General features: G+C 47.9%; 1 protein-coding gene across 1 annotated transcript in view; it reads right to left on the reverse strand.

Moving 5' to 3' along the window:
- The window catches only part of Tacc1 (transforming acidic coiled-coil containing protein 1), a 59,499-nt gene that overhangs the window by 30,035 nt on the left and 4,434 nt on the right, over positions 1-25,030 (reverse strand). The window contains 5 exon segments of the mRNA XM_028854843.2: positions 1,113-1,173; positions 2,459-2,494; positions 5,222-5,474; positions 5,477-5,661; positions 5,663-6,284. Coding sequence (XP_028710676.1) covers positions 1,113-1,173; positions 2,459-2,494; positions 5,222-5,474; positions 5,477-5,661; positions 5,663-6,284 — 1,157 coding nt within the window.

Genomic DNA, 25,030 nt, shown 5'->3' on the forward strand with positions numbered 1-25,030 from the left:
TTGTAACAGTCGAAGAAGAATTCCAATTGCAAACTCTCCTCACTCTTTTGAAAGCATCTTACACGTCATCAAGTTGTTGGTACAAAGCGCACAAAATAAACTTAACCGCATTCTATGGACCAACACATGTGTTCTACAATTATAGTTACACTGGAGTAAAGTCTAAAAAAAATTAAAAGCTGGCATCGCAGACCTGTGCGCTCTGGCTTTGGGGTTTTTGTTTCTTAACTACTCCATATATTCATATATGTATATCATACATCACTAGGGTGAAGTAAGAATCAGTATTAACTTAGTTTCTGGATTCCATCTTTACAATGATAACCAGTAGAAGCATTCAAAGCCATGGTAAGACCTATTACTGATTATTAACAAGATGAAGAGGAGGAAACTTTGTATTCGACACGTCTCTTAACTCTCTGAACCTTTTTCCAGGTCTGATGCCCATTTTTTGGGTCCTCCATTTTGTTGAAGGTAACAAATCGGAAAGCCACCTGAGCCTTAATAAAAGTAAAAATCTGGGGTTGGGGATTTAGCTCAGTGGTAGAGCGCTTGCCTAGCAAGCACAAGGGCCTGGGTTCGGTCCTCAGCTCCAGGGAAATGAGTGAATGAATGAATGAATGAATAAATAAATATTTAAAAAAATCTATCCAGTTACGAGTCAACACCTTTTATAGAACCAATACTAATATCTCTGGTGACCTGGAGAGTCGCGCACTGCGCTGAAAATCTTAGACATGCCCCTCCCCCACTGAAGGACATTGTGAGAGTTCTCTTTTCTTTCTTTTTTTTTTAATGATTTATTTTATGTACATTGGTGTTTTGCTTGCATGTATGTCTGTGTGAGGGCATCAGATCCCCCTGGAACTAGAGTTACAGACAGTTGTGAGCTGCCATGTGGGTGCTGGGAATTGAACCCGGGTCCTCTAGAAGAGCAGCCAGTGCTCTTAACCACTGAGCCATCTCTCTATGGCCCCCAAGCTGTCTTTCTCTTCAGGGCCTTCCTGGATGAGTTTGGGACACTAATAATAAGGCTCTAATAATTGGTTTCCTTAAGTCCGAGTCCTCAGACACCCCCACGGGAGCCAGTCTGGTGGCCAGCACCGACTTACCTGAGAACACGTATCCAAATCAAGAGCCTGCGTTTCGTATTTCTTCACCTTGCAGCCACTCCTAGAAATGAGAGGAACAGACAAGCCAGTTTGGAAACCCAGTGACAACTCCCCAGGAGTGAGATGGAGCAGAGCACAGGGTGCAGGACAGAAGCCAAAGCGCATAGCACCACACGACCAGACGCTTGCACGGTAGAGCTGTGGAGACGATGCACACCCTAGAGACCCACAGCCAGGCTCATGCTCCGGCAAGACCACCTCACTCGGTTCTACGGAGTGCCAGACGCCAGGACTCTGAACGCCACGTGTTTACTCACACACCACAAAAAAACAAAAACCTTTCCGAGCGAGCGAGCGAGAATCTAAGTCCCTCCAAACACAGCCTCAGCAGCTAGACATATTTGGTTATGATCTTTACAGGTTTGGTTTTGACGTTCACCAGAAAAATTACCACGCTGGACCAGATTCTTTGAAAATTCTTTATTGCACTAAAAACCACAGGAATCTCCAAAGACAGCTCCAGTCTAGACTTGGGTGCTTACAGAAAGGAACTATGGCCAAGAGAAAGCATGGAGGGAAAAAACCTAAACAAATTGTTACCATTCTTAAGTAGCAGAGTGGAGGGAAAAAAAAAAGTACCATGTACTGTACAATGCCCAGAACTGAGGGAAACGTGGCCACCTGTTATTTTTAAGACTAGTACAGAATTTGTGATCACGGGACTATTACAGATTCTCCTATGTTTTAATAAACTTAAAATATTCAGGAAAAAAAAAACCACACCATTCTGACCAATAAAAGGAAAAGAAAGTATTTCCAATTTGTTTTCCTTTCATGAAAAAGAAGCGAAAACATAGACAAGCATATAAATTATCAGAGTGCACAAGGTTACCAGTTCATGATCTTCTTTACCTACTGTTCTAAGTGTCACCAAACTAAAGTTTACTTGGTAAAATTTATTACCTGCTCTAAGACAGCAGCCTCAGCCTACCAAAACAGAAATCTAACTAATTATCCCCAACAGTGACTAGTAGGGCAGTCCATCACATCACTGCGGTATGACTGGGGCCAAGCCAGCTTTCGGTCCAAAGTGCCACACGACACATGCTGAGTAAGCTGGGGGGCGCACGCTTTTTGCACCCCAAGGTGGAAAAAGCAGTATCTGCTCCTTTAGGTACAGACAATCGCAAGGCTAAGCCGACTAAGATGTGGCAGATGAAATGCAAAACGTTCTCAGAAGGTCAAACAGGAACTGACATGCGGGGAGGAGAGACAGTCGGGCAGGAGGAGGAGAGGGGCCTGCCAGGAGTCCCGGGACAAACAGAGCCGACGGCAGAAGTACTTACAACAGAAAACAGAGAAATTTCACTTGCTCAGTAGTCCTGATGCATCAACAAAACGAAGAGACACACAGATGGAGAAGAACCATGTGAAAACTAGAACATTTATCTTTCGTCTGCCAGATGTAAAAGTTGCAGAGTTTTTGATATCATGTGAGCTACAAATTCAAAACATCATATTCAAGCCTGGCATGGTGGGGCATGCCTTTAAGTCCAGCACTAAGGCAGGCAGCTCTCTGGGAGTTCAAATCCAACCTGATCTACAAAGTCAGTTAGTTCCCAGCCGGCCAGGGGCTACCCCAGGGAGACCTTGCTTCAAAACAAACAAAATGCAAAATGCAAAATGCAAAAAAAAAAAAAAAAAAAAAACTAAATATTAAAATATAAAGTCATATTCACAAAGGTCAGCCCTGGCGAATGAATGGTAACAAGACCTTAGCTTTAATGAAGGAGAGAGATACAAACACTGAGAAACGTTTTATGTTCAGATTTGTAGGTAGAAAGTAAAGACCTCGGTGCATATGAAGGTACAGCACACAGAGACAGTGAGTTTCAGCACTGAGCACACTCACTGGAACTGTGCAGGACCAGGTCAGAGACGCAGTTGGAAAGACACCCGGCTGACTCCACCCTCAGGGTCACTAAGAAACTTAAAGCAGCCAGGCACGGGGCAGTAGGTCTGTCATTCGGCACTTAGCAGGCTAAGGCAGGAGGTCAAAAGTTACAGGCTAGCCTGAATTGGACACAGGGAGACTCTGCTTCCAAGGAAGTTTAGAATGACTTCACATCATGTCTATTATGTGCGCTGCAGAATCCTAACCATCCCGTACTGTCCCTATTTAAACACATCTTTTTGAATGTTTCAAAAACTAACTATCCACTGTGGATGTTAACCCCACTGCACCCCGTCTTCGCAAAAGTGAGGGGACTCTGCTCTGTAAGTCCTAGCACTGCACAGGAGATCAAGCATTCTTTTCTTGCAAGAAAAGAATTTTGGGCTGGAGAGATGGCTCAGAGGTTAAGAGCACTGACTGTTCTTCCAAAGGTCCTGAGTTCAATTCCAAAGGTCCTGAGTTCAATTCCCAGCACCCACATGGTGGCTCACAACCATCTGTAATGAGATCTGGCGCCCTCTTATGGCCCGCAGTCATACATGCTGTATACATAATAAATAAATCTTTAAAAAAAAAAAGAATTTTGACTGGGCACAGATTTTTTAATTAAGTGTGTGTGATCTATTAGAGCAATAAATATATTCTACAAAAAAACGGAACAGTAGAGGGCATTTCTTGGATCTAACTACAAGGGACAGAGTCAGGGTCTCCTTCCTGAGCCCAGATCCCGTCTTAGGGAAATGCACGCACTTCGCACCGGCCGTCTGCAGCTGGAGAGCAGGCACTTAAGGACTGGGACTCTGGCAGGCATCTAGGAGACGAGCACCAAGGCAGCAGGACACCCAGGATGCACCAAGCACTGTCCAGAAAAGCTGACTAACCATAAAGTCCAGAGAGGTCTGCACAAGCCACCAGTGACAGTCTTCAAAGCCCATCTCGCTGCTCAGATGTCATCCAAGAGCAGCTTTAGAGCTGCGCCTGTCCTCTGGTCCCCTTAAACAGGAGAGCTGACTGCTGTGTGGCTCGACTTTCATGGTCCTGAAATTCGTATTTCTACTCTTTACCCCTCTGGATAGTTTTCTTTCCAATGGAATTGGCAATTGGGTGTTTTTAAGGCATAGTAATGTTGAAGAGTATTTCCTGAGGCTGGAGAGATGGCTCAGCCATTAAGAGCACTGGCTGCTCTTCCAGGGGACCCTGGTTTGGTTCCCAGCACCCACATGGAGATTTACAACGGTCTGTAACTCCAGTTCTAGGGGACCTGATGTCCTCCTCTGCCCTCTGCTGGTACCAGGCATGAAAGCTGTATGTACATAGACACACATGCAGGCAAAACACTCAAATTTCCCTAGCCAATCTAACGACCACCACAAACACACTTCTTTTCAGCATTTTATCCTCCGTGTCACTGGCCCCTGGGCATCTAATTTTTCACAAGATGTCACAGGGTTATAAACAGGTAGACTATCTTTCATTCAACATGAGTTTCCTGATAATGTAATCCTGTATCAAAATTAAAAACCTGACATGGAATATGGCCTGAGGGGTTTACTTTGGGAACTCCCAAAATAAAAGTTCCTTCCTGTTTCCCAGGAGAAGTGGAAGGCAGAAGGAACACACAGCAAATTTACCCGGATTTAACTGGCCATGGAGAATACTCTCAGTTCTCATCGAGGAAATTTGCTAATGAACTAGAGACACACGAGGAGGCAAGAAATCTCAGCACTACCACCACCAAAGTCACAACTTCCTGTTCTCTAAGACTGTTCTGGGTCATTTCCGACACCGCTGACCTTAGACGGGTAATTCTGAAATGTAAGGACGGTGGCTAACACTGACACTTGAATGCTATATGCAATGCGATTCCTGAAAACCTCAAATCTTTACTTGATTTCTTTTAAACATTTTTTTTTTTAAAGTATCCAGGGTAGGGGGAAATGACCTGAACAAGCCAAGGATCCAGAATAAGGCAGAGATCAGTAATAGAACTTCGGAGGCTTCCAAACGCACCAAAGAGCTAGGCGAAGGCTACGGAGGAAAGTGCCCCCACTGCACCTCCAACACTCCTGAGTGCAATTCACGGAAACCAAAAAGGAGCCGCCAAACTCCCAGAGAACACACCAGAGCACCACACCCAGCGCCCGCGGTCACTCACGTTATTAAACGCGACTTTGCCTTCTTGGGTGAGTCTAAGATTTCATTAACATGATTACCAGTGGCGGAACACAGGGTGCTGCTTGTCAACGCTGTGGCCGGGTGAAAGGGATCCGAGGACTCATCCAAGTTATCTGGGTCAAAGTGGTAGGCGCCTCTGCGGGAGAGGGGCGGGGAGCTCCCGGAGGAATTCAAGTTGGGGTGACCCCGTTTACTCGGGTCTGGCTTAGGAGACGTTTGGGAGACGCGGCCTCTTGGACTCTTGGGTCTGCAGGCTGTTCGACACCCACTGGCTGACCGGTGCCATCTTTCCGCATGTCGGGCGTCAGTGCGTTAGCAGGTTTCCTGGGAAGGGCATTCCTGGTCTCGACATTTTCCCCATCTTCTATAAAATCACACTCAAGTTTGAGAGGCGAGGTCCTGGACTCCTCCTGCGGCTCATCCCCGAGCCACTGTGCCGTGACTGAGAGAGCCGGCAGCTTGTCTAAGGTTAAGGGAAGACTTCTGGGCCCTGGCACCCCTCGGCACCCCGGGATGCGTGCTCTTATCGAAGTCGTCAGGAATCGAGAGGGGGGAAGCCCTCGGGAGAGGCGAACCCTCCACGATCATTTCGGCTCCCCAGCTGTCACCTCCGGCCGTCTTCTTCCGCAGGGAGACAGGTTTGGGCTTCCTTAGCTTGCTCCTGCTGGCCATGGGCTCTCCAGTCTTCAGACCGGCTTCTGTGAAAGCCTCTGAGGTGACCCCCATCCCCACCTCGGCCACTGGCTTGTCCTGAGCGGCTTCCGATGCAGCAGAGGGCAAAGCCTCGCCCCCGGGTGCAGGCGCACAGCCGTGGGATGCTTTAGGTCCAAGAGCCTCCTCTGCGGAACTCCTGGTTTCTATGGAAAATGGCCTCACCACGGAGATCTTACTAACGTCATGGCGGGCTTCTCCTCTGACATCCTTGACTGAGTGAGAATCAGTGGGCGCCTGAGGCACTTCATTTTCTGAAGATCTAGAACACGGATCGGATGAACGTTTTTCAGTTACTTCTGCTACGGACTGTTCATCGGCTTCTTGTGGTTCTAGGGGGGAGAAAAGAAGGAAGAAAACTCCATTAAAGAATTCTTTCTACCACTGGGAAAGAGTCTGTGCTGTGCGACAAGATCTTCCTGCTACTCTTAGCTCAGCCACGACGGCAGTTACTCTACACCCTAGCCAGGCGGTGGTGGTGGTACACGCCTTTCATCCCACACTCGGGAGGCAGAGCTCTTCCCTTACAGAGTCTATACTAACCACAGACAGCATCAGACGGGCCTGAGTCACTGGACAGACACTCAGGTGACGTTAGAGAGCCTGAGGTTACATAAAATAAGAAACACCGTGGTGGTCTGAATGAGAACGGCCCTCCCAGGCTCACATCTTTCAATGTCTGGCCCCTAGTGTGTGAACTGCTTAGGAAGGATGAGGAGGTTGGCCTTGCTAGAAGATGGTGGGTCACTGGGGTGGGGTGGGGTTTCAAAAGCCCACTCTAGGCCCAGCCTCCCTCTCTGCCCGCGGCCTAAGGTTCAGTATACAAAGGTCTCAGCCGCTGCTCCAGGGCCGTAGCTGTCTGCGGCCCACCGTGAGGTGAATGGACTCAGCCTCTAAAACTGTGGGCCAGCCCCCACTAAATGTGTTCATTCCTGAGAGCTGCCTTGGTCGCGGGGTCTCTTCACAGCACGAGAACAGTGACTAAAAAGACTTGCTTTGGGACAGTGGATGTTTAACAGACACAGCTGCTGTATTTTAAAAACGGCGGAAGGAGTCGCCATAGAACAGGGCCCATGGAGGAGGTCTACCGAGGGAAGGGACGAGGAGGGGCAGAAAAGGGGACAGGGACGGGTCCCTGGGGACGAGGAAGGGGAAGAAAGGAGATGGGAGGTGGGCGAGACCCGCCTTTTGTAAGGGAACATAGCGAATGCGCACAGGGGGTGCTCTTGGTGGCTGCAGCTGAGGTCTGTCCCGTCAGGACCCTAAGGGCAGGCCAGGCCAGAGGCCTAAATGCTAACATTAGCCACTAAAACAGCTGAGATGTTTTTAAACGATACTTTTCAATATTTCAATGTACTTCTCACCAAAAAGGTTTCAACTCGTGTGGAATCACTTCGTGACCACTTTTGAGATTTTACATTTTGAAAATTAAAAAAAAAATAGAGTGAAGTCTCAGCAATGAAGAGCACTGACTGCTCTTGCAGAGGACCAGGGTTCAATTCCCAGCACCCACATGGCGGCTCACAGCTGTCTGTGACTCTAGTTCCAGGGGGATCTGACACCCTCACAGAGACATAGTTGCAGGCAAAAATACCATATACATAAATTGATATAACAGCATCCTCGACACACAGGAAAATGCCCAAACATCTTAAAAAACAATACTGAACTAATAATGACCTCTAGGATTTATCTTAAAAATATCTGAGCAACAAATAAGAAATAAAAAAACAGTGTTGGGAGAGCATGGAGCAAAATCTTCAGCACGTTTAATGTGGATATGGGTGTTGGGAGCGCATGGAGTTTAACATGGATGAGGAGAACACACACTCTAACATGTGTGTTTCACAAGGTGATCACCATTTTTTAATGATTTACTTCCTTTTTATTTTACATGCATTGGTGTTTTGACGGCACATATTTCTGTGGGAGGGTGTGGTGAGGTTACAGACAGCTGGGAGCTGCCGTGTGGGTGCTGGGAATTGAACCCGAGTCCTCGGGAAGGGCAGCCAGTGCTCCTAACAGCTGATCCGTCTCTCCAGCCCCTGGTAATTGTAATTACAAGTCTGGGGTGTAAGGACTGCAGTTCATCCACAGAACACTTTTTTATAATTCACAAGGCCCTGGGTTCGATCTCCAGCATGACAAGTGGAAGAAACAGAAATGGAAAAAGAGAAATGAAGCGGTCTCTGTTGTTATTTTAGTTACGGAATTGGAAATCTACGCTGTCTGCCACTCCCCCATCTCCATTCCGTTACAGGGCACCGGGCCCTGGCACCCCAGTCCTCCAAGCTCCTCTGTAGGCCTGGGGAAACTTGTGGTTTAGGACAAAATGTCACCAGGGAAGGAAGGAAGGAGCCGGGAGCTGAGAGGCCCTTTCCCCTTTAGCCCGTGACTCCCACACTCTTTATCACTTCTGGAGTCTTTCTCCTTTGGTACCCAGAGTCGCTATCAATCCCTCATCTCAGAGAGGTCACCTAACTTTGTAACTTTCACTCTTCCCTCCTCTCCTTCCTCATCCTAAACTGTGGGACCACACATGCAAAGGGACCAAAGGGCTTGGTGGGAGACCGCTGACCCCACGAGCCACTTTGTACTGTCGTCCGTGTCCAGATCAGCAGTCATGATGGTGACTGGGTACCACCGGAGCAGGGGATGGGGAAAGGAAAAAATCAGGACAGAGCACCCTGATCCAGCCTCAGCCTCCAGCCCCAGCCTGCTGAAGGAACCCTGCCAAGGGACATTCTCCTCCCTGGTCATTCTTAGCCACCTCCTCAGGGTATATGCCAAGAATCTACCCATGCCTTCATCTAGGCACTATGGACCCCAATGTCAACACACCCCTCAGCACCACTAAAAAAACATCCTGACTGGGTAGTCAGAGCATTAATTTCCAATGAATCAGTTTGTGAAGCTGTACAAATGTAAAAACAAACATTAAAAAATTAGCAGCTAGGCTTGGTGGCCCACGCCTCTCATCCCGGCACTCAGGTGCAGAGGCAGGCAGATCTCTGAGTTCCAAGCCAGCCTGGGCTACAAAGTTTATTCCAGGAGAGCCAGGGCTACACAGAGAAACCTGTCTTGGAAAAAATAAATAAATAAATAAATAAATAAATAAATAAATAAATAAATATTATCCTCTCTTAGAAAAGGAGTATTTATTTTACTTTATTTTGGTTTTTCGAGACAGGGTTTCTCTGTGTAGCTTTGGAGCCTGTCCTGGAACTCACTCTGTAGCCCAGGCTGGCCTCGAACTCACAGAGATCCGCCTGGCTCTGCCTCTCAAGTGCTGGGATTAAAGGCGTGCGCCACCACTGCCCGGCTGAAAAGGAGTATTTATTGAAGTTTTATTTGCACGTATACCACCAAGTGTCCCAAGAGCAGCTGCCCAGCATACCTACCTCTGCCCTAGGACAGAAACTTCAAGTCTAACACCACACCCCAAGGAGGGATGAATAAAACATCTGCTATCCCATCTCAGGCCAGTTTTAGCCCGAGATCCGGCCTTGTTTCTCCCCTGCAAGCGCCGTTACATAACAGCTAATCTCCCTTCTGCTCACACAGAAACCCAGCTTTCCTTGCCGAGGGCCGGAGGCTCCTTCCCCAGAGCCAGTCTGAGTGATGAGCTTGATTCTGACAAGCTGGGCTCTGCCAGAGGCTGGGAGAGCTCAGTCGCTAGGAATGGATCAGGCGATGAATTCAAAGCAAGCACAGAGGAAATCCAGAACCAGGGTGACGGACTGCCAACCCTGCCACATCTGCGGCTAACAGAACTCCTTCAGGACAAGAGGGCTGCGAACCCTCGCTTTTCAGCATTAGATGCTCTTGACACCGACTCCACACAAAGACTTCCTCTCTCCCTCCCTCCTTAAAATATTAATAAAAGGAAGGGCACGGAATGCCAGAATATTAAGGATTAAGATAACTAAGGTACTATTCTAGAGTGTATGCTAGGAATATTCTGGGTTAAAATACAAGCTTACAAAAGCCTTTTTAAAACCTTAGAAAAAAGCAAATGTCGTCACAAAAAACATTTTATTTAGAAAAGTTGTACTGTGTATGTATGTGTGTGCAGGAGTGGGCATGTGTGCTACCCACCCCATGAGAAAGTCTGAGGACAACTTTGTGGGGTGAATTCTCGCCTTCCCCTTTTACGTGGGTCCCAGGACGGGCCTTGGTTAACAGGCTTACAAGACAAACTCCCTTACCCCCCTGAACCTGTTCTTGTTTTGTTTTTAATTACGTGGGGGGGTTGGGGAGGGGGTGCAGACTTCAGCCTGCCTGCGTAGCCAGAGGACAATCCAAGGGAGCCGGGTTTTCTCCATCCATGCAGGTCCTGCGGGCTGAACTCAGACTGTCAGGCTGGGCGGGAAAAACCATCCTTACGGAGCCACCTCTCCTGACTCGTTTTTGGAGAAAGGTTTCACTCTGTAGCCCAGGATAGCCTCCAACTCGTGGCAGGTCCTCCTCCTGCCTCAGCCTCACAATGGTGGGATTACAGCAATGAGCCACCATCCTGGCCTCACCAGTGTTTTTTGTAACTCAAAGACATGCTTGAAATTCAACAGAGAACTACTGAGTCGGCTGCTTTCACACGGACCACCTCACCTAGAAAGGGACGCGGAGGCGACTCTTGTCACACAAACCCAGGACCCGGGTTCAGATCACCAGCCCCAGACAACCCCTGGAACCCCTGTGACCCTAGAATGGGGGGGAAGGGGGGCAGATCCCTGAAGGCCATTGGCCGAGCTGAATCAATGAGGCTCAGTCTGAGGCCTTGTCTCAAAAGATAAGGAGAATGGCCAGGAGAGACAGCCACATCAGCCTCTGGCCTCCGCCTGCAAATGCACACCCCCGCACTAACAAGCTCACATTAAACAAAAGCACATGCAAATGAAAAATGCGTGCAAGCCGTCGGAACACGGCACACATGCATACTAACTAGCGCCCCGTGTCCGGTGTGATCACAAACGCACTGGAGCTCAGATCTGAGCTTTGAGGCGAAATGCCGCCCGTGGGCTCCTCTCAGATCTGAAGATCCACGCAATCTGCCACTTCCTCTCCTTGGCTCCAGACAGATGACCCTTCTTCTCTTCTGTTTCTAAATATCTAATATTACCCCGAGAAAACGAGCCTCCTGTATTTCAGGCACACACACTGGCTCTGACTGACCTTAACATCTCTCCTCCAGTGTCTACAGGAAGGAGTTTGGCCACCACAGCAAACACACAGGGCCTTGATTAGAAGTCAAAAACAGAGCTGGGCCTGGGGGCCTACGCCTTTAATCCCAGCCCTTGGGAGCAGGGGCAGGAGGATCTCTGTGAGTTCAAGGCCAGCCTGGGCTACAGAGCGAGTTCCAGGATGGCCAGGGCCACACAGAGGAAAAGAGAAACATCACGAACATATAGCACTCCTCACTCTCTTTATCTATGACTCCCTCACTCATACGATCTTCTAGGGTAGACACTGGGAATGGGGAGTCCCAGGGTCAGTTCTAACGAATCATCACACTTGTGGGAACCCTAAAATTTGCAGGCAAGCCAGGTTTGGGGGAGCACAGAGACCAAGATCTTGTGAGGAAGTGACAGCCTGGGGCTAAGCCATGAACCCTCTGGACCGACGTTAACTGAAGGTGGCTGGTGTACGAGCAGGACTGATGTGGTAAACCACATCCCATAAACTGTTGGCTGTCCTCGGGTAAGTGGAGCAAAGTGATCCATCAGTAACAGGAAGAAAGGTGCTATTTCCACGTGACAGAAAAAGCAGCCTGCTCATGCCTGACAGGGAGGGTCACCCTCCAAGGAAAACTCAGCAAGCTCTCAGACTACAGACCTCTCACGCACAGGACCCCAGAAAAAAAACAAGGGCAAGTTTACCCTCAGCTTACTTCTCATCGAATGCAAGTCAGTGATTCAGAGCCCAATACGGAGCCCAGAGGAGTACCAGGGGGCCTGTAATCCCAGCACTCGGAGGGCAGAGGCAGGAGGATTCCAAGTCTGAGGCCAGAGGAGCTACATACTGAGACTCTGTCTCAAAAAAAAAAAAAAAAAAAAAAAAACTCAACACACACACACACACACACACACACACACACTTCTTGAAGTAATTACTGGCATGCAAGGTATCTTCTATATGCTGTTGGAAAAACCAACGTCTACAGAACACTGAGGCCACCACTTTGTGCTCTCTCCTAGAATGAGCTACTCTCGGGCTTTTACTGAACGATAACCCCAGATAAGAATTCAACCATTCCCCAATATTATACACACATTATGCGGTGGTGGTCTGAATGTGAAGTGTGTCCCCCCCCCCATCCCTCTGCTTCCTGGGAAGCAATGTGTCCCACCACGGTCCCGCTCTGCCACCTGGCCTTCCTGCCACCCCAGGCTATCTCCCTGGAACTATGAGCCAGGCTAAGTCCTTCCTCCCTTAAGCTGCTTTTGTGAGGGTTTTACCACAGCAGTGATAAGAAACTAGTGCACCTGCCCTTCCCTTATCCTCCAAAGCTCCGAGTCCATTCCCGACCCACCCCACTGCGAGTACCTAACCTCGTACAGATGGCATCTCTACAGAAATAGTGACGATAAAGTCTAATTTGTAAGTCCGCACACTAAGAATAACATCAATAAACTAGCCAGAAACGTTCGTGAGTTCCACAGCTGTGGATTTAATAAACTACAGAGCAAAAATATTCAGAAAAAAATTACATATGTCCAGACTTTTTGTCTTGACGTGATCCCCCAACAGTAACAACTTCTGACACAACATTTACACTGCGTTAGGTACCATGTGGAATCAGGAGGTGGCTTACAAGCATGTGGGAGGATGCGCAGAGGCAGCACATTTCATTTTATACAGAGGAGTGAGCACCTAGGGTACTGGAACTGAGGGACAACCCTTTTTAATAAAAGCCGTATGATCTCTCTAGCCATCTCAATTAATAGGCTATTTTGTAGCAAAGCAACCTTTACTTCACTCTAAAATGACCCCAAAGTCAAGGGTAGTATGGTGGTTTGAAGGAGAATGGGCCCCATAGCCTTATACATTTGAATGCTAGGTTGCCAGTTAGTGGAACTGTTTGGGAAGGATTAGGAGGTGTGGCCTTGATCTCACTCCAGGCCCAGTCAGCTCTCTCTGCCTCCTACATTGCAGGTAAGGAGCTCACGCCCCTCTCATTATCCCGCCCAGTACTCTGTTACTAGTTCAAAGTGCAAAATCAAATTACTGGATGTGTTCCTGACATGGTGCACCCACCCGCCACACAGCCCAATAATACGCAACACAGTCTACTAGACACAGGCACAGAACCAAGGCTATGATCCAGGTGAGGACACACAACCACCTCCAAGTTCTTTGCAACTGTGAGGAAAATGTCAACCACCTTTTCTGGCCACCAGCTCAGAGTCCTCGTGTTTTTACACAGAAAATCACACAACCCTCACTGGACTGCTAGGCTTCCTGAAGTACCAACTTCCTTTTCTGAATAAACTACTTCCTTTTTAATTTTCACACCCAGCAGAAACAAAGACATATCTAGAGGCATTATAGAAATCTGTGTTTGAAAGACATTTCTTTTAAACACACACACACACACACCTCTCTCTCTCTCTCTCTCTCTCTCTCTCTCTCTCTCTCTCTCTCACACACACACACACACACACACACACACACACACACACACACTTATGTATGTACTGATTTAGTTTGAGTGGAGGCACACACCACTGCAGGACTCTGGTCACTTTATGCACTGAGCCATCCTGCCTGCCTGAACGTGCATGCGGATCTTAAAGGTCCTTTATATCACAGACACAGGGTAGTTCAGTGGTAAGGCTCTTGCTTCAATCAGACCATGATTAAAAACAAAAGCAGAAGAGGAACAAGCTGGACAAAGGTGGGAGTTCCCTTAGGAGGCGTGGTTCCCTTAGGAGGCGTGGCCTCCAAGACAGAACAGACTTTCAGGGACTGGACCAAGCTCAGCAGCTCAGAGATGAAAGGAAGTCACAGCCCTGGGTGCAGCTAGAAACAGAGAGTCAGAGACTAAAAAGACCTAGTGAGGCACTGACCCGAGGGTGCAGCACCTGTTCGTGGGGACAAAGACGGCCTCAGGAAACAGCCCTGTGTGAAACCATGAAGCCGGACCACTTCCTCATCCAAACACCAAAGTTAACTGAAAACAGACCACGGACCTGAACCGATGAGCTCAAACCGTCCAAAGAAAACACAGAAGTAAAGTCGGCACAGTGGCTCAGGCAGGTAACCCCAGCCCTTGGGAGGCAGAGGCCGGAGACTCAGGAGTTCAAGGCCAGCCTCACCTACAAGGCAGTGAAGTATTTGGCATTTGCTAGGACAGCTGTTGAACTTTGAAAGCGGTATGGCAGGGGGTAGAGGGAGCACTCTCAATGGTTAGGAGAACTCTTAACTGTTGAGATCTTACAGAAGACTCATCTATAGCTCCAGTTCCAGGGGATCTGACACCCTCTACTGACCTCCCAGGGTGTAAGGCATGCACATCATGCACATATGTACACATAGGCCAACACTCGTACACAAAATAAAAATAAAGCCAACTTTAACCCCAGCACTCAGGAGGCAGAGGCAGGCGGATCTCTATGAGTTCAAGGCCAGCTCCTTTAAATACTGAGTTCCAGGCCAGCTAGGGTGAGACCCTGCCTCTACAACAAAACAAACAAACAAATAAAACCTAATAAAATAAAAAGAAATCTTTTTTTAGACCATTTAGTTGCACACACCTTTTTTAAAATGTCTGCATATGTGTGTGCACGTGTTCAGGTGTATCTATCTGCAGAGGCTGGAGGGCAGCCTTGGGTATCACCCTCAGGAATGCCGTCTCCTTCCTTTGAGACAGGCTCTCTCATTGGCCTGGAGCTCCCGTCAGGCTAGACTGACCATAGAGGGACCATCGAGGAAGCCTTCGGTCTCTGAACCCCTCCCTGAAGGGCACACCCCCCTGCCCAGCGTGGTCTGGGGATCGAACTCGGATCTTCACACGAGCTTTCCGGCACCATCGAAGCACCAGGGCTGGAGAGATGGCTCAGAAAGCACTGGCTCTCCAGGGTCCATTCCAGCACCACTCCCAACCATCTGTAAGAATCTGTGCCTCTTCTGGCCTGCAGGGATACATGCAGACAGAACACTGTATATGTAATAAATAAGAAAGCACTCAACAAAGCTAAAATGGCTCCGGTCCTATGGGAGAAGGGTGAGAGGACTGTGCAGCAGATTCACACTTCAGAGAATGTCCTAAACGATCTCTCGTGTGTCGCTTGCGGGGACCCACACTTGAGGTGGCAGATCGCACTGCCACTTTTGGATTGTACGTCCTTCTTGAGGAAGCCCACATGTGCTAGTTGAGTTCTATTTACAGAGACGTGAAAATGACGTCACTCCTTCCCTCGCCAACAGGAATAACCATGCATGTGAAACAGCCTAGAAACAGCAGCCATCGGTCCAGGGGCTTTACTTGGCTTTCTGGGGACGATACAGAACATAACGTATAGGGTAATATACACTACACAGCCCACACTGGCCTCCAACTCACAATCCTGCCGCCTAACTTGGGCTACGGTTTGTAATTCGATTTTGTAAAGCTGAGTTGGAGTTTAATAAATAGGTCAGTATACATTTAATTAAGAGAAAGGGGGGAGGGGACATCGGCTTTCTGGTTTGCTCTTCAGGGCCCGCTCGCTCAGCCTGCTTTTCTTATACTAAGAAGAACCACCTGCCCGGGGATGGCGCCACCCACATCAATCACCCATCAAGAAGATGCCTGTCGACAGGCTGGGCTGAGGGGTGCGGCATTCCCTCAGCTCATGTCCTCTCCTCCTAGGTGGCCGGCTTATGTCAAGTTCACAAACCTAACCAACACAGGAGCCAAGGCCAAGAGGTCTGGGAAATGAGCCAACTAATGTCTCCTCAGACTGCTGCCCTCCACGGGGGCCTTCACTCCCTAAAGCCCCTTACCCTACCCATCTGAGAACCCAGTGCTCCAGCGGAGCTGATGCCCAGGGCCACTGCCCGGCCGGCCGGGGGATCTTTTTCATATGGAGAAAGGAGGATTTACACAGTAGGCCGGGAGGCCACTCAGCTGCACACTAACAGCTGTGTCAGGACTGACATTTCATCTTCGTTTGCCCCATCTCCTTCTGGAGGCCCCACAGGGCCCCCACTCTGCGCTAGCCTGGCATCCTGCCCTCCCCTCCGGGGCAGAAATCGAGGGTGTCAGGAGAAAATCTGGCTCCAGGAGGCAGCACCCCTCTTCTGCTCCGGTAGTCTAACCTGAGGAGAATGGTAATGAGGCCCACGTTAGCATTTCTGACAAGTGTCCAAAACTTGAGAGAGGGGGGTTTTACCTCGAACTTTCTGTCTGGGTTTCTAGGGGCTCTGATTTCTCTAAGTTGCAATCTATTCTATGTATGTTCTCAATTGACATCCCCTCTTCCAAAATAACTGTGGCTTTTGTCAAATTAAAAAAAAAACAAACAGCCAGGCAGCAGTGGCACATGCTTTTAATCCCAGCACTCGGGAGGCAGAGGCAGGCGGATCTCTGTGAGTTCAAGGCCAGCCTGGTCTACAGAGTGAGTTCCAGGAAAGGTGCAAAGCTACACAGAGAAACCCTGTCTTGAAAAACCAAAAAACCAAACAAACAAACAAAAATCACAAAAGCCAAGGCCATGGGCCTTCAAAGGGAGAACGAGAAGCCATGCATTGTCCAGGGACTGAATGACCATGAAGGTCTTTTCCAGCGGGTGGAGGACTATGCAGTTTCACATTCCTCTGACAACCCTTGGGCCCAGGCCACCTGGAAGCATGGGGAGGGATTGGTCCGTCAAGGCAGAAGGTCTCCTTAGGGTCACCAGACCATGCGGATGTCTAAGGCGGAACACCAACACTAACTCATCTACCCAGAACAGGCCGACTGTTCTAACCCTTCCCAGTCACCTCTGAAACTGAAAAATATTTACTACCACAGAGCTCAGGGAGGGCAAGTTTAGCTCTTTGGTGTTTTATTTTCATTTGGAGACAGGGCACCCGCTACCATGCCATTCTGAGGTAACTTTTAAATTCTAACAGAGGCAGCATGGTGGCACCTGCTGAGGAGAACCCCAGCACCCAGGAGGCTCAGGTGGGATGATCCCAAGTCTGAGAACAGCCTGGGCAACACAGAAAGAACCTGTTTCAAAATACACACACACCACACACCCCTCAGTGTGCACACACAGCCTAAAGTTTTACAAGTAAAAAATAAAACTGGTGCATTTTCAATGTTAAAGAACTCATTTCAAGTTTACAAAACAGCATTTTATGCTATTTCATTGAAAAAGAGACCCAAGAGAACAGGTGTGGGGGTAGGGGTGGGGATGGAATGGGATTCAATGGAAGATCATTTAGTATGCAGAGTCCCTGGGTTCCGCCCCCAGCACAATCCACTCAAATCAAGAGATCCAAATTCTACCCTCTGAAGGCCATACTCTAAGGAACCGACGAAGAGGGCTAACCAGGAAGCGTCTGTCTACCAGCAAGTCAAAGCCTTCTCCAGAGAAGCCAAGACCAACAACTGATCCTCTCAATAATGCGGGGCCCATCGGTTCTGGAGCCATCTGGATCTATCTGAGGCCACATTTCGAGCGGAGCAGAAATCCTCTACCACAGACAGAAGTCGGGAAGCCCTGGGCCCAGGGCTGCACTACCCCAGCAGGAAGACACGTGCGAACGGACGGGTTTGCAGTGAGGAGGCCCGAAAGTGTGGAACTTCAAGCCATTGCTGCCAAACAGCCATCATGTGCAATCTCTTCAGAAATAATGACTGCAGAACTCAAAATACCAACTGCTTCTCTCGGAAAGCAGTAACCACCCACACCGCTGGGAAGCAGCTGAGGCTCGTGATAAAAAGAGAAAGGAATGTTTAGCAAGAGGACCCCCGTCCCCAGACAGTGAGCACATGAGACACTCCCAGAGCAGGACGGCCACCCTGTCTGGACCCAGGAAAGCTGCACAAGAGACCTTAAGGGAAGGAAACTGGGGGAAGTTGGTGGATCCGGGAATCACACCCGCTGGCCACCTACGAAGCTTGTGGTGACCAGCTCCAGCACGGAGCGCCCAATGAGCCCTCACCTCCTGGCATACCACTGGGCTAACCTGTGCCAACAAAAGGGTTCTGTGGAAGTAACTGTGACTTCTGAGGTTTCTGCCTTGCTCGCTAGTGGCCCAGTCAGTCTGGGGAGGTGAGGCCAGCTGCTGCTGTGGATATGGCTCTGTGTAAATAAAATGCGGATTGGCCAGTAGCCAGGCAGGAAGCATAGGCAGGACAAGCAGAGAAGAGAATTCTGGAAACAGAAAGGCTGAGTCAGGAGATGCTGCCAGCCGCCGCCATGAGTACCAACATGTAAGATACTGGTAAGCCACGAGCCACGTGGCAAGGTACAGATTTATAGAAATGGGTTAATTTAAGATGTAAGAACGAAGCTGGAGAGATGGCTCAGAGGTTAAGAGCACTGGCAGCTCTTCCAGAGGACCTGGGTTCAATTCCCAGCACCCACATGGCAGCTCACAACTGTCTGTAACTCCGGTTCCAGGGGATCCCACACCAATGCACATAAGACAAATTTAAATAAATTATTTAAAAAACAAAACAAAACAAACAAACAAAACAACCCTTATCTCTCTACCTAGAATAGGCACAGAGTCCCAGGAGGCTGTGTGCCTTTCCATAACCCCTTTCCTCACCAGACAAGACTCAGGGAGAAGAGAAACCAAGCCCTTCCTACGTTTTCCTCATCAAAGAGCTGATACTGTTGTTATTTTTACTTATTTGTGTAGAGACGAGGTCTCTCTATGTATCCCTGGCACTCACTCTGTAGCCCAGGCTGGCCTCAAACTCAAGAGATCCTCCTGCCTCTGCCTCTCCAGCACTGGGAATAAAGGCATGAGCCACCACCACACAGGAGCTGAAGCTAATTATCCAGAAAATTAAATGTTTCCTGTACAACTGTCGCGCTTACCCAAAGACGACTTTTGCTCCTGCTAGTTGTGTCTAAATTGTGCAGTAAACATCTGCTGTTCGAAACCCAAACTACAATGTACAGCCACACGCATATGGACGTGCACGCACGCCAAGTTCACAGGCACAGGAAGACCGATCTCCTGGAGACATTTTAGCTGTCACTCAGGAGGGTGCTTTCCCCAGCACACACCCTGTTCTGGCAGCGTTTGAAGGCCTTTCTTTCCCCTTAGCCTTCCCAAACACCGCACAGGGGGAGCCACCAACTCCCTGGAGGGGAAAACTGTGAAACACATTTCACGGAGCTCTGGATGTGCAAGTCCTCCCTCCTCCCCTGCCCTGTAGGAATGGAGACTGAACTCAGGGTCTAGCGCTATGTAGGTCAGGTTGGTCTCAAAGTTGTGCTGACCCTCCTGTCTCAACCTCCTGAGAGTTAGACTATTAATGGATTTTACATATTCCTTTTTTTTTTTCTTTCTTTCTTTTTTTTTTTTTTGGTTATTCGAGACAGGGTTTCTCTGCATAGCTTTTGGAGCCTGTCCTGGATCTCACTCTGTAGACCAGGCTGGCCTTGAACTCACAGAGATCCGCCTGCCTCTGTCTCCCGAGTGCTGGGATTAAAGGCTTGCACCACCAATGCCCAGCAGGATTTTAATTTTTCTAAAAAAAAAAAAAAAAAAACTTTACACCAATTTACTGTGTGTGTGTGTGTGTGTGTGTGTGTGTGTGTGGTGTGTGTGTATGGGCGGGGCACATGAGATGATTCTCTCCTTTTGCCAGGTGGGCTCCAGGTATCAGTCAAGCCATGAGGCTTGATGGCAAGTACCTCCACCCACTGAGCCACCCCGCCCTAGCAGGCCCAGATTTCCCATCTTAACAGCTGAAGTTAAGCCCAAGCGTGGTCAAGGCTCTGGTCCTGATGTCTCACTTTTTGAAACAGAAATCATATCCTACCTCAGCATCACTGCTATAACAGAAATGCTCTAGACAAAAAACACTTGCATCTAAAACACCCAATACGCAAACGCGGCTGAACAAGAAAGCAGGTTAGGTGAGCATCCCGTAGTGGGAACTGAGAAGCATGCGCACTATTCCTTTCCCAGCTGTGCTCCAGAAAAGAGGCTGCTGGACCAGCTCTCGTGGTCACTACCTTCAACTACAGCATGGAGAGGCTGAGCGGGAGAGCCAGGAGCTGGAGGCCAGCCTGGGCTCCACGGTGACTCAGCTGCAAAAGCAAACGGAATGAAGAGGAGAGATCGTAGGGGCCAAGGATGCAGTTCTGTAGTTGAGATGTCAGGACTATCCGCCTGCCCCTCGGGGCAGCCAGGCACACTTGCCCTTGTGAAGCAGCAAGAGACCCACGCTATCAGCAATCCCCAATGAGTTTGCCAGCAAGAAGAGCAAACCCTAGGGCTGGTGCTTACAAAGCAGGGGCCGAGATCTTCAACTCAAAAGCATCGGGGCCCTTCTACAGTCAACCCTTACAGTCACAGGCATAGTTAGCAACCTTGGTTATCAAAGCTCCAGGAAGATAGATTGCTCGATGGACAAATGACGGACTCCCCCACACTACAGTGGGTTCTGGAGATTATGCGAAGACAGTCACACCCCAAGACTGCCTGTAGATAAGACTGCTGCTTTGGAGAGATTACAATGGCTTTTCTGGCTTTCTTTGTTTTCCTGTCTTTCGAGACAGGTTTCTCTGTGTAGCTCTGGCTGTCCTGGAACTTGCTCTGTAGACCAGGCTGGCCTCGAACTCAGAGATCTCTCCCACCTCTGCCTCCTGAGTGCTGGGATTAAAGGCATGCGCCATCACTGCTTGATTGGTTTCTGGTTTTCTTTGAGAAAGGTGTTTCATATAACCCAGTCTGGTCTTGAACTTACTGTGCAGCCAAAGATGACCTTGAACTCCTGACTCTCCTGCCTCCAGCTCCTAAGTACCCGGAGAACTGTTGGCTCACCACCATGCCTGATTTAAACTTTATGTCCACTACCCCAACTCTTTTGGGCATCGCTGGAGCTTGCCTTTAGACCATACCCATTGTTCCCATAGGGGCATTTAGGATTACCCCCAACTCCATAGGAAGAAAATGCCTCTGCCACAGAAATTATCAGAGAAAATGAGTATCAGGGTAAATATGCTGGGTGATAAGGGAGGGATGCAACTCAGGAAGGAGTTAGAATACTTAGAATACTTCAGAAGGCCTTGTAGCTGGGCGTGGGTGGCGCACCCCTTTAGTCCTAGTACTCGGGAGGCAGAGGCAGGCAGATCTCTGTGAGTTCGAGACCAGCCTGGGCTACAGAGCGAGTTTCAGGACAGTCAGGGCTACACAGAGAAACCCTGTCTTGAAAAACAAAAAAAACTGAAACAAACAAAGGCCTTGACTTTGCTACATCTAAAAAGAGTGATTTGAAAGTCACTAAAATCTTCACTTCGTGCAGGCATGATAGTTCTTCTGCCCTGGTGCTCTTTATCATATCAGACACTGTTCTGTGTTGTGAAAAAACAGCTTTCCTAACACAAAACAGTGTCTTGGGTGGAGTGCCATACGGAGGGGAAATACTTCCTCCCTACCTCGTTACATTGTAACAAAGAAGCCAACATTCCCCACTCCAGGGGAAAAAACAGAAATGCAGGATGCCGCTAACATCTTCAAGCGTTAAACATCTTAGGCTACAATCACAGGAAAAAAACTAAATTAAGCTGTGAAAGAGCCAATCATACCAAAAAATCAAAGCATTAAGCTGGGGCATGGTAGATGAGGCCACATGTTAAGCTGTCAGACTAGGTCATGTTTAAAGTCCTTATTAGTCTCATTATTTCTAGAACTTTCTAATAAAGCAATCTCTTGATGTGGTTAAAGAAATAGTCAACTGGGGCTGGGGAGATGGCTCAGAGGTTAAGAGCACACTGACTGCTCTTTCAGAGGTCCTGAGTTCAATTCCCAACAACCATATGGTGGCTCACAACCATCTGTAATGAGATCTGGTGCCCTCTTCTGGCCTGCCTGCATACATGCAGGTAGAATACTTGTATGCATAATAAATAAATCTTTTTTTAAAAAAAAAAAAGTATTCAACTAAACCCTAAAGAAAACATACTTGTAGATTTGAAGAGACCACTTCAATATGTACCTAATAAAAACATTTTCATAATATCTGCTTATAAATATGCTCAAAGTTTTAGAATAAAAAGTCTAGAGCTCAGATTTTAGCAAGATCTGTATTTTAGGTCTTAAACATCCAATTAATATACCTTATATTGATATGCTCATACACAGCACCCAATATTACAGTAGAAATACTGAATATGTAAAGTCTATGTTGGTGATGACAGAGAGGCCTCGGTGGTTAAGAATCTGTAATGTGCACTGGGCAGTGGTGGCACATGCCTTTAATCCTAGCACTGGGGAGGCAGAGGCTGGCGGATCTCTGTGAGTTCGAGGCCAGCCTGGGCTACAGAGTGAGTTCCAGGACAGGCTCCAAAGCTACACAGAGAAACCCTGTCTCAAAAAAAAAAAAAAAAAAAAAGAATCTGTAATGTTCTTGCAGAGAACCAACCGTGTTTGGCTCACAACCACATGTAATTCCAGCTCCAAAGATCTGGCATCCATGGGCCACTGCCGTGCATGCTCAAACCCACACACAGACATATAATCAAAAACTAAAATAAGATCTGTTTTTAAACGTCTATGTTGGTACTTGTATTATTAGATGATTCCAAGATGATTTCTCCCATGCTTTATTTTCTTTTCCAAATACATGTTATTATTTTTTAACTCTCTGAATCCTTTAGCGACAAGTCAAGTGCACTGTCTCCAAAGGAGACAGAGTCAGGCAACCTTCCTCCCGTAAGGAAGCCTTTCCCGACCCCATGGGCCCACACGGGTGGAAATTGATACACACTGTTCACTTGTTATTCGAGTTCAGCCACCTTCTTTATTCTTCATGGCATCACCCCGGTCACTTCTCTGAACCCGGCAGAAGTATGGATAGAGGTTACAACCTCAGGTCCAAGTACTCAACCACTAACCAGCCACTTGAGCATGGCTATATTCCCAAACAGCATCACTACAATTTTTTTTCAAACATTTAATTTTTGAGAGGAATTTTTTTTTTTTTTCCTGTCCTGGAACTCACTTTGTGGGCCAGGCTGGACTTGAACTCAGAGATCCACCTGCCTCTGCCTCCCAAGTGCTGGGAATAAAGGTGTGACTCCCCGACTTCTGGCTCAATCATTGAAAAATTTTAAATCCTTTCTATCCCTGGAGGGCCAAAAAAAAAAAAAGGTAGGTGACCCAATTTGGCCTTGAGCACGGCTTGGTGTTTCTGATCTAAATACCAAAATTATGTCAATGAATAATTTTGCATTTCTCACTGGGGCGGTGGTAGGCTAGCCTGGCCTACAGAGTGAATTCCAGATCAGCCAGGGCTACACAGAGGTAACCCTGTCTCAAAAAACAAAAACAAAAAAAAAAAGCATTTCTTACATCAACACCAGCAATAAAGAACTAAAGTAGCTCACTGGCTAATGAGATGCTCAGCTATGAGTCTGGGGATCTGAGTTCAATTCAATCCCTAGAACCCACGTATGGTCGTCTACACATGCATACACACACACACACACACACACACACACACACACTCTCTCTCTCTCTCTCTCTCTCTCTCTGGCATGTGTGCCTCTCCCCTCGATAATGATAATTTTTTTAAGCAGCTAAAATGGCTGGGTATGGCAGCACACACATTTAGGCAGAAGCATAAGACTCTCAAGTTTGAGGTCAAGCATGGCTACCTATGGAGTTCAGGCTAATCCAAAGAGACCCTGTCTCCAAACAAAGCAAGCGAACCCAGCTCAAGCACCTTTTGTTAGGAAAAGCAAACTGCAAACGCAGAACGACCAGTGGAAACTTTACGGCCGCCAGTGTGGTATTTCCAAGAAATACTTTCGGTTAGTTTGAGTTTATTACATATTCAGAAGCCAACTTCTTTTCTGTCTTAAAAAACACAACCTGACCTACTATTTAATTGCTAGCATAAAACCGTCTTAAGAGGACTCATTACAAAATTTGTATACATTCTTAAAACAGTTTCCAATAAAAAGCAAAACTGTCTTTCTCTCGGAATGTAAAGAATCAGGAAGCAGGGGATGGAGCAGGAGTATGGCATTAATCTATACACGTGAGATTGACAGGTCACCAGGAAGCCTGGCTCATCACCAGTCCTGAGAAGACAGCCCCTTCCCCCCCCTCCCCCCAGTCTGTGCTGTCCAACCAAGTCTTGGAGCCACAGAAATTCAAATAAAACTATTTTACATGAAAGTGGAACATCCAGTCCAAGAAATTAAAACTTCACCATGAACTGACTTAAGAAGTTTTGCTCAGGCAGAAGCAGGTGGATCTCTGAGTTCGAGGCCAGCCTGGTCTACAGAGCAAGTCCCAAGACAGCCAGAGCTACACAGAGAAACCCTGTCACAAAAAAACAAAAACAAACAAACAAAAATAATTTGGCAGTTAAGAGCACTGACTGCTCTTCCAGAGGACCCAGGTTCAATTCCCAGCACCCACATGGCAGCTCACAGCTGTCTGTAACTCCAGGGGGATCCAATACCCTCACATAGACATACACGCAGGCAAAACACCAACACGCATAAAATTTTAAAAAATCATTAAAAAAAAAAAAAGGAACAACTTTTGTTCAGTGAAACCATCTTCAGCGAGACCTATGCTTCCATTGTATTCTCGGGACGACTTTGTATGTGTGCCAAGGTAATCCACACTGACTCCATGTCACAATCCAGTGACTGACTCCAGGAGGTCCTTAAGAGGCCAGACACTAACCAGTCTGAGGAGTCGCCCCACCGTCTGAAGACCTTAAACTGGGGGATTTTATAGCAGGCAGGGTCGGATCCCAGACTACACACCACCACTCTCCGCCCCTACAGTCACACTCCGAAGCCATGAACCACCCGGAGAACTTTGCTGATCCGAGACTCTCTAAGAAGAAAACATTTACACAGAATAAAAGCGTATGAGAGCCGCTGGAACAGGAAGGCCC

The sequence above is a fragment of the Peromyscus leucopus genome, chromosome 17, assembly GCF_004664715.2.
Source record: "Peromyscus leucopus breed LL Stock chromosome 17, UCI_PerLeu_2.1, whole genome shotgun sequence".
Lineage (NCBI taxonomy): Eukaryota > Metazoa > Chordata > Mammalia > Rodentia > Cricetidae > Peromyscus > Peromyscus leucopus.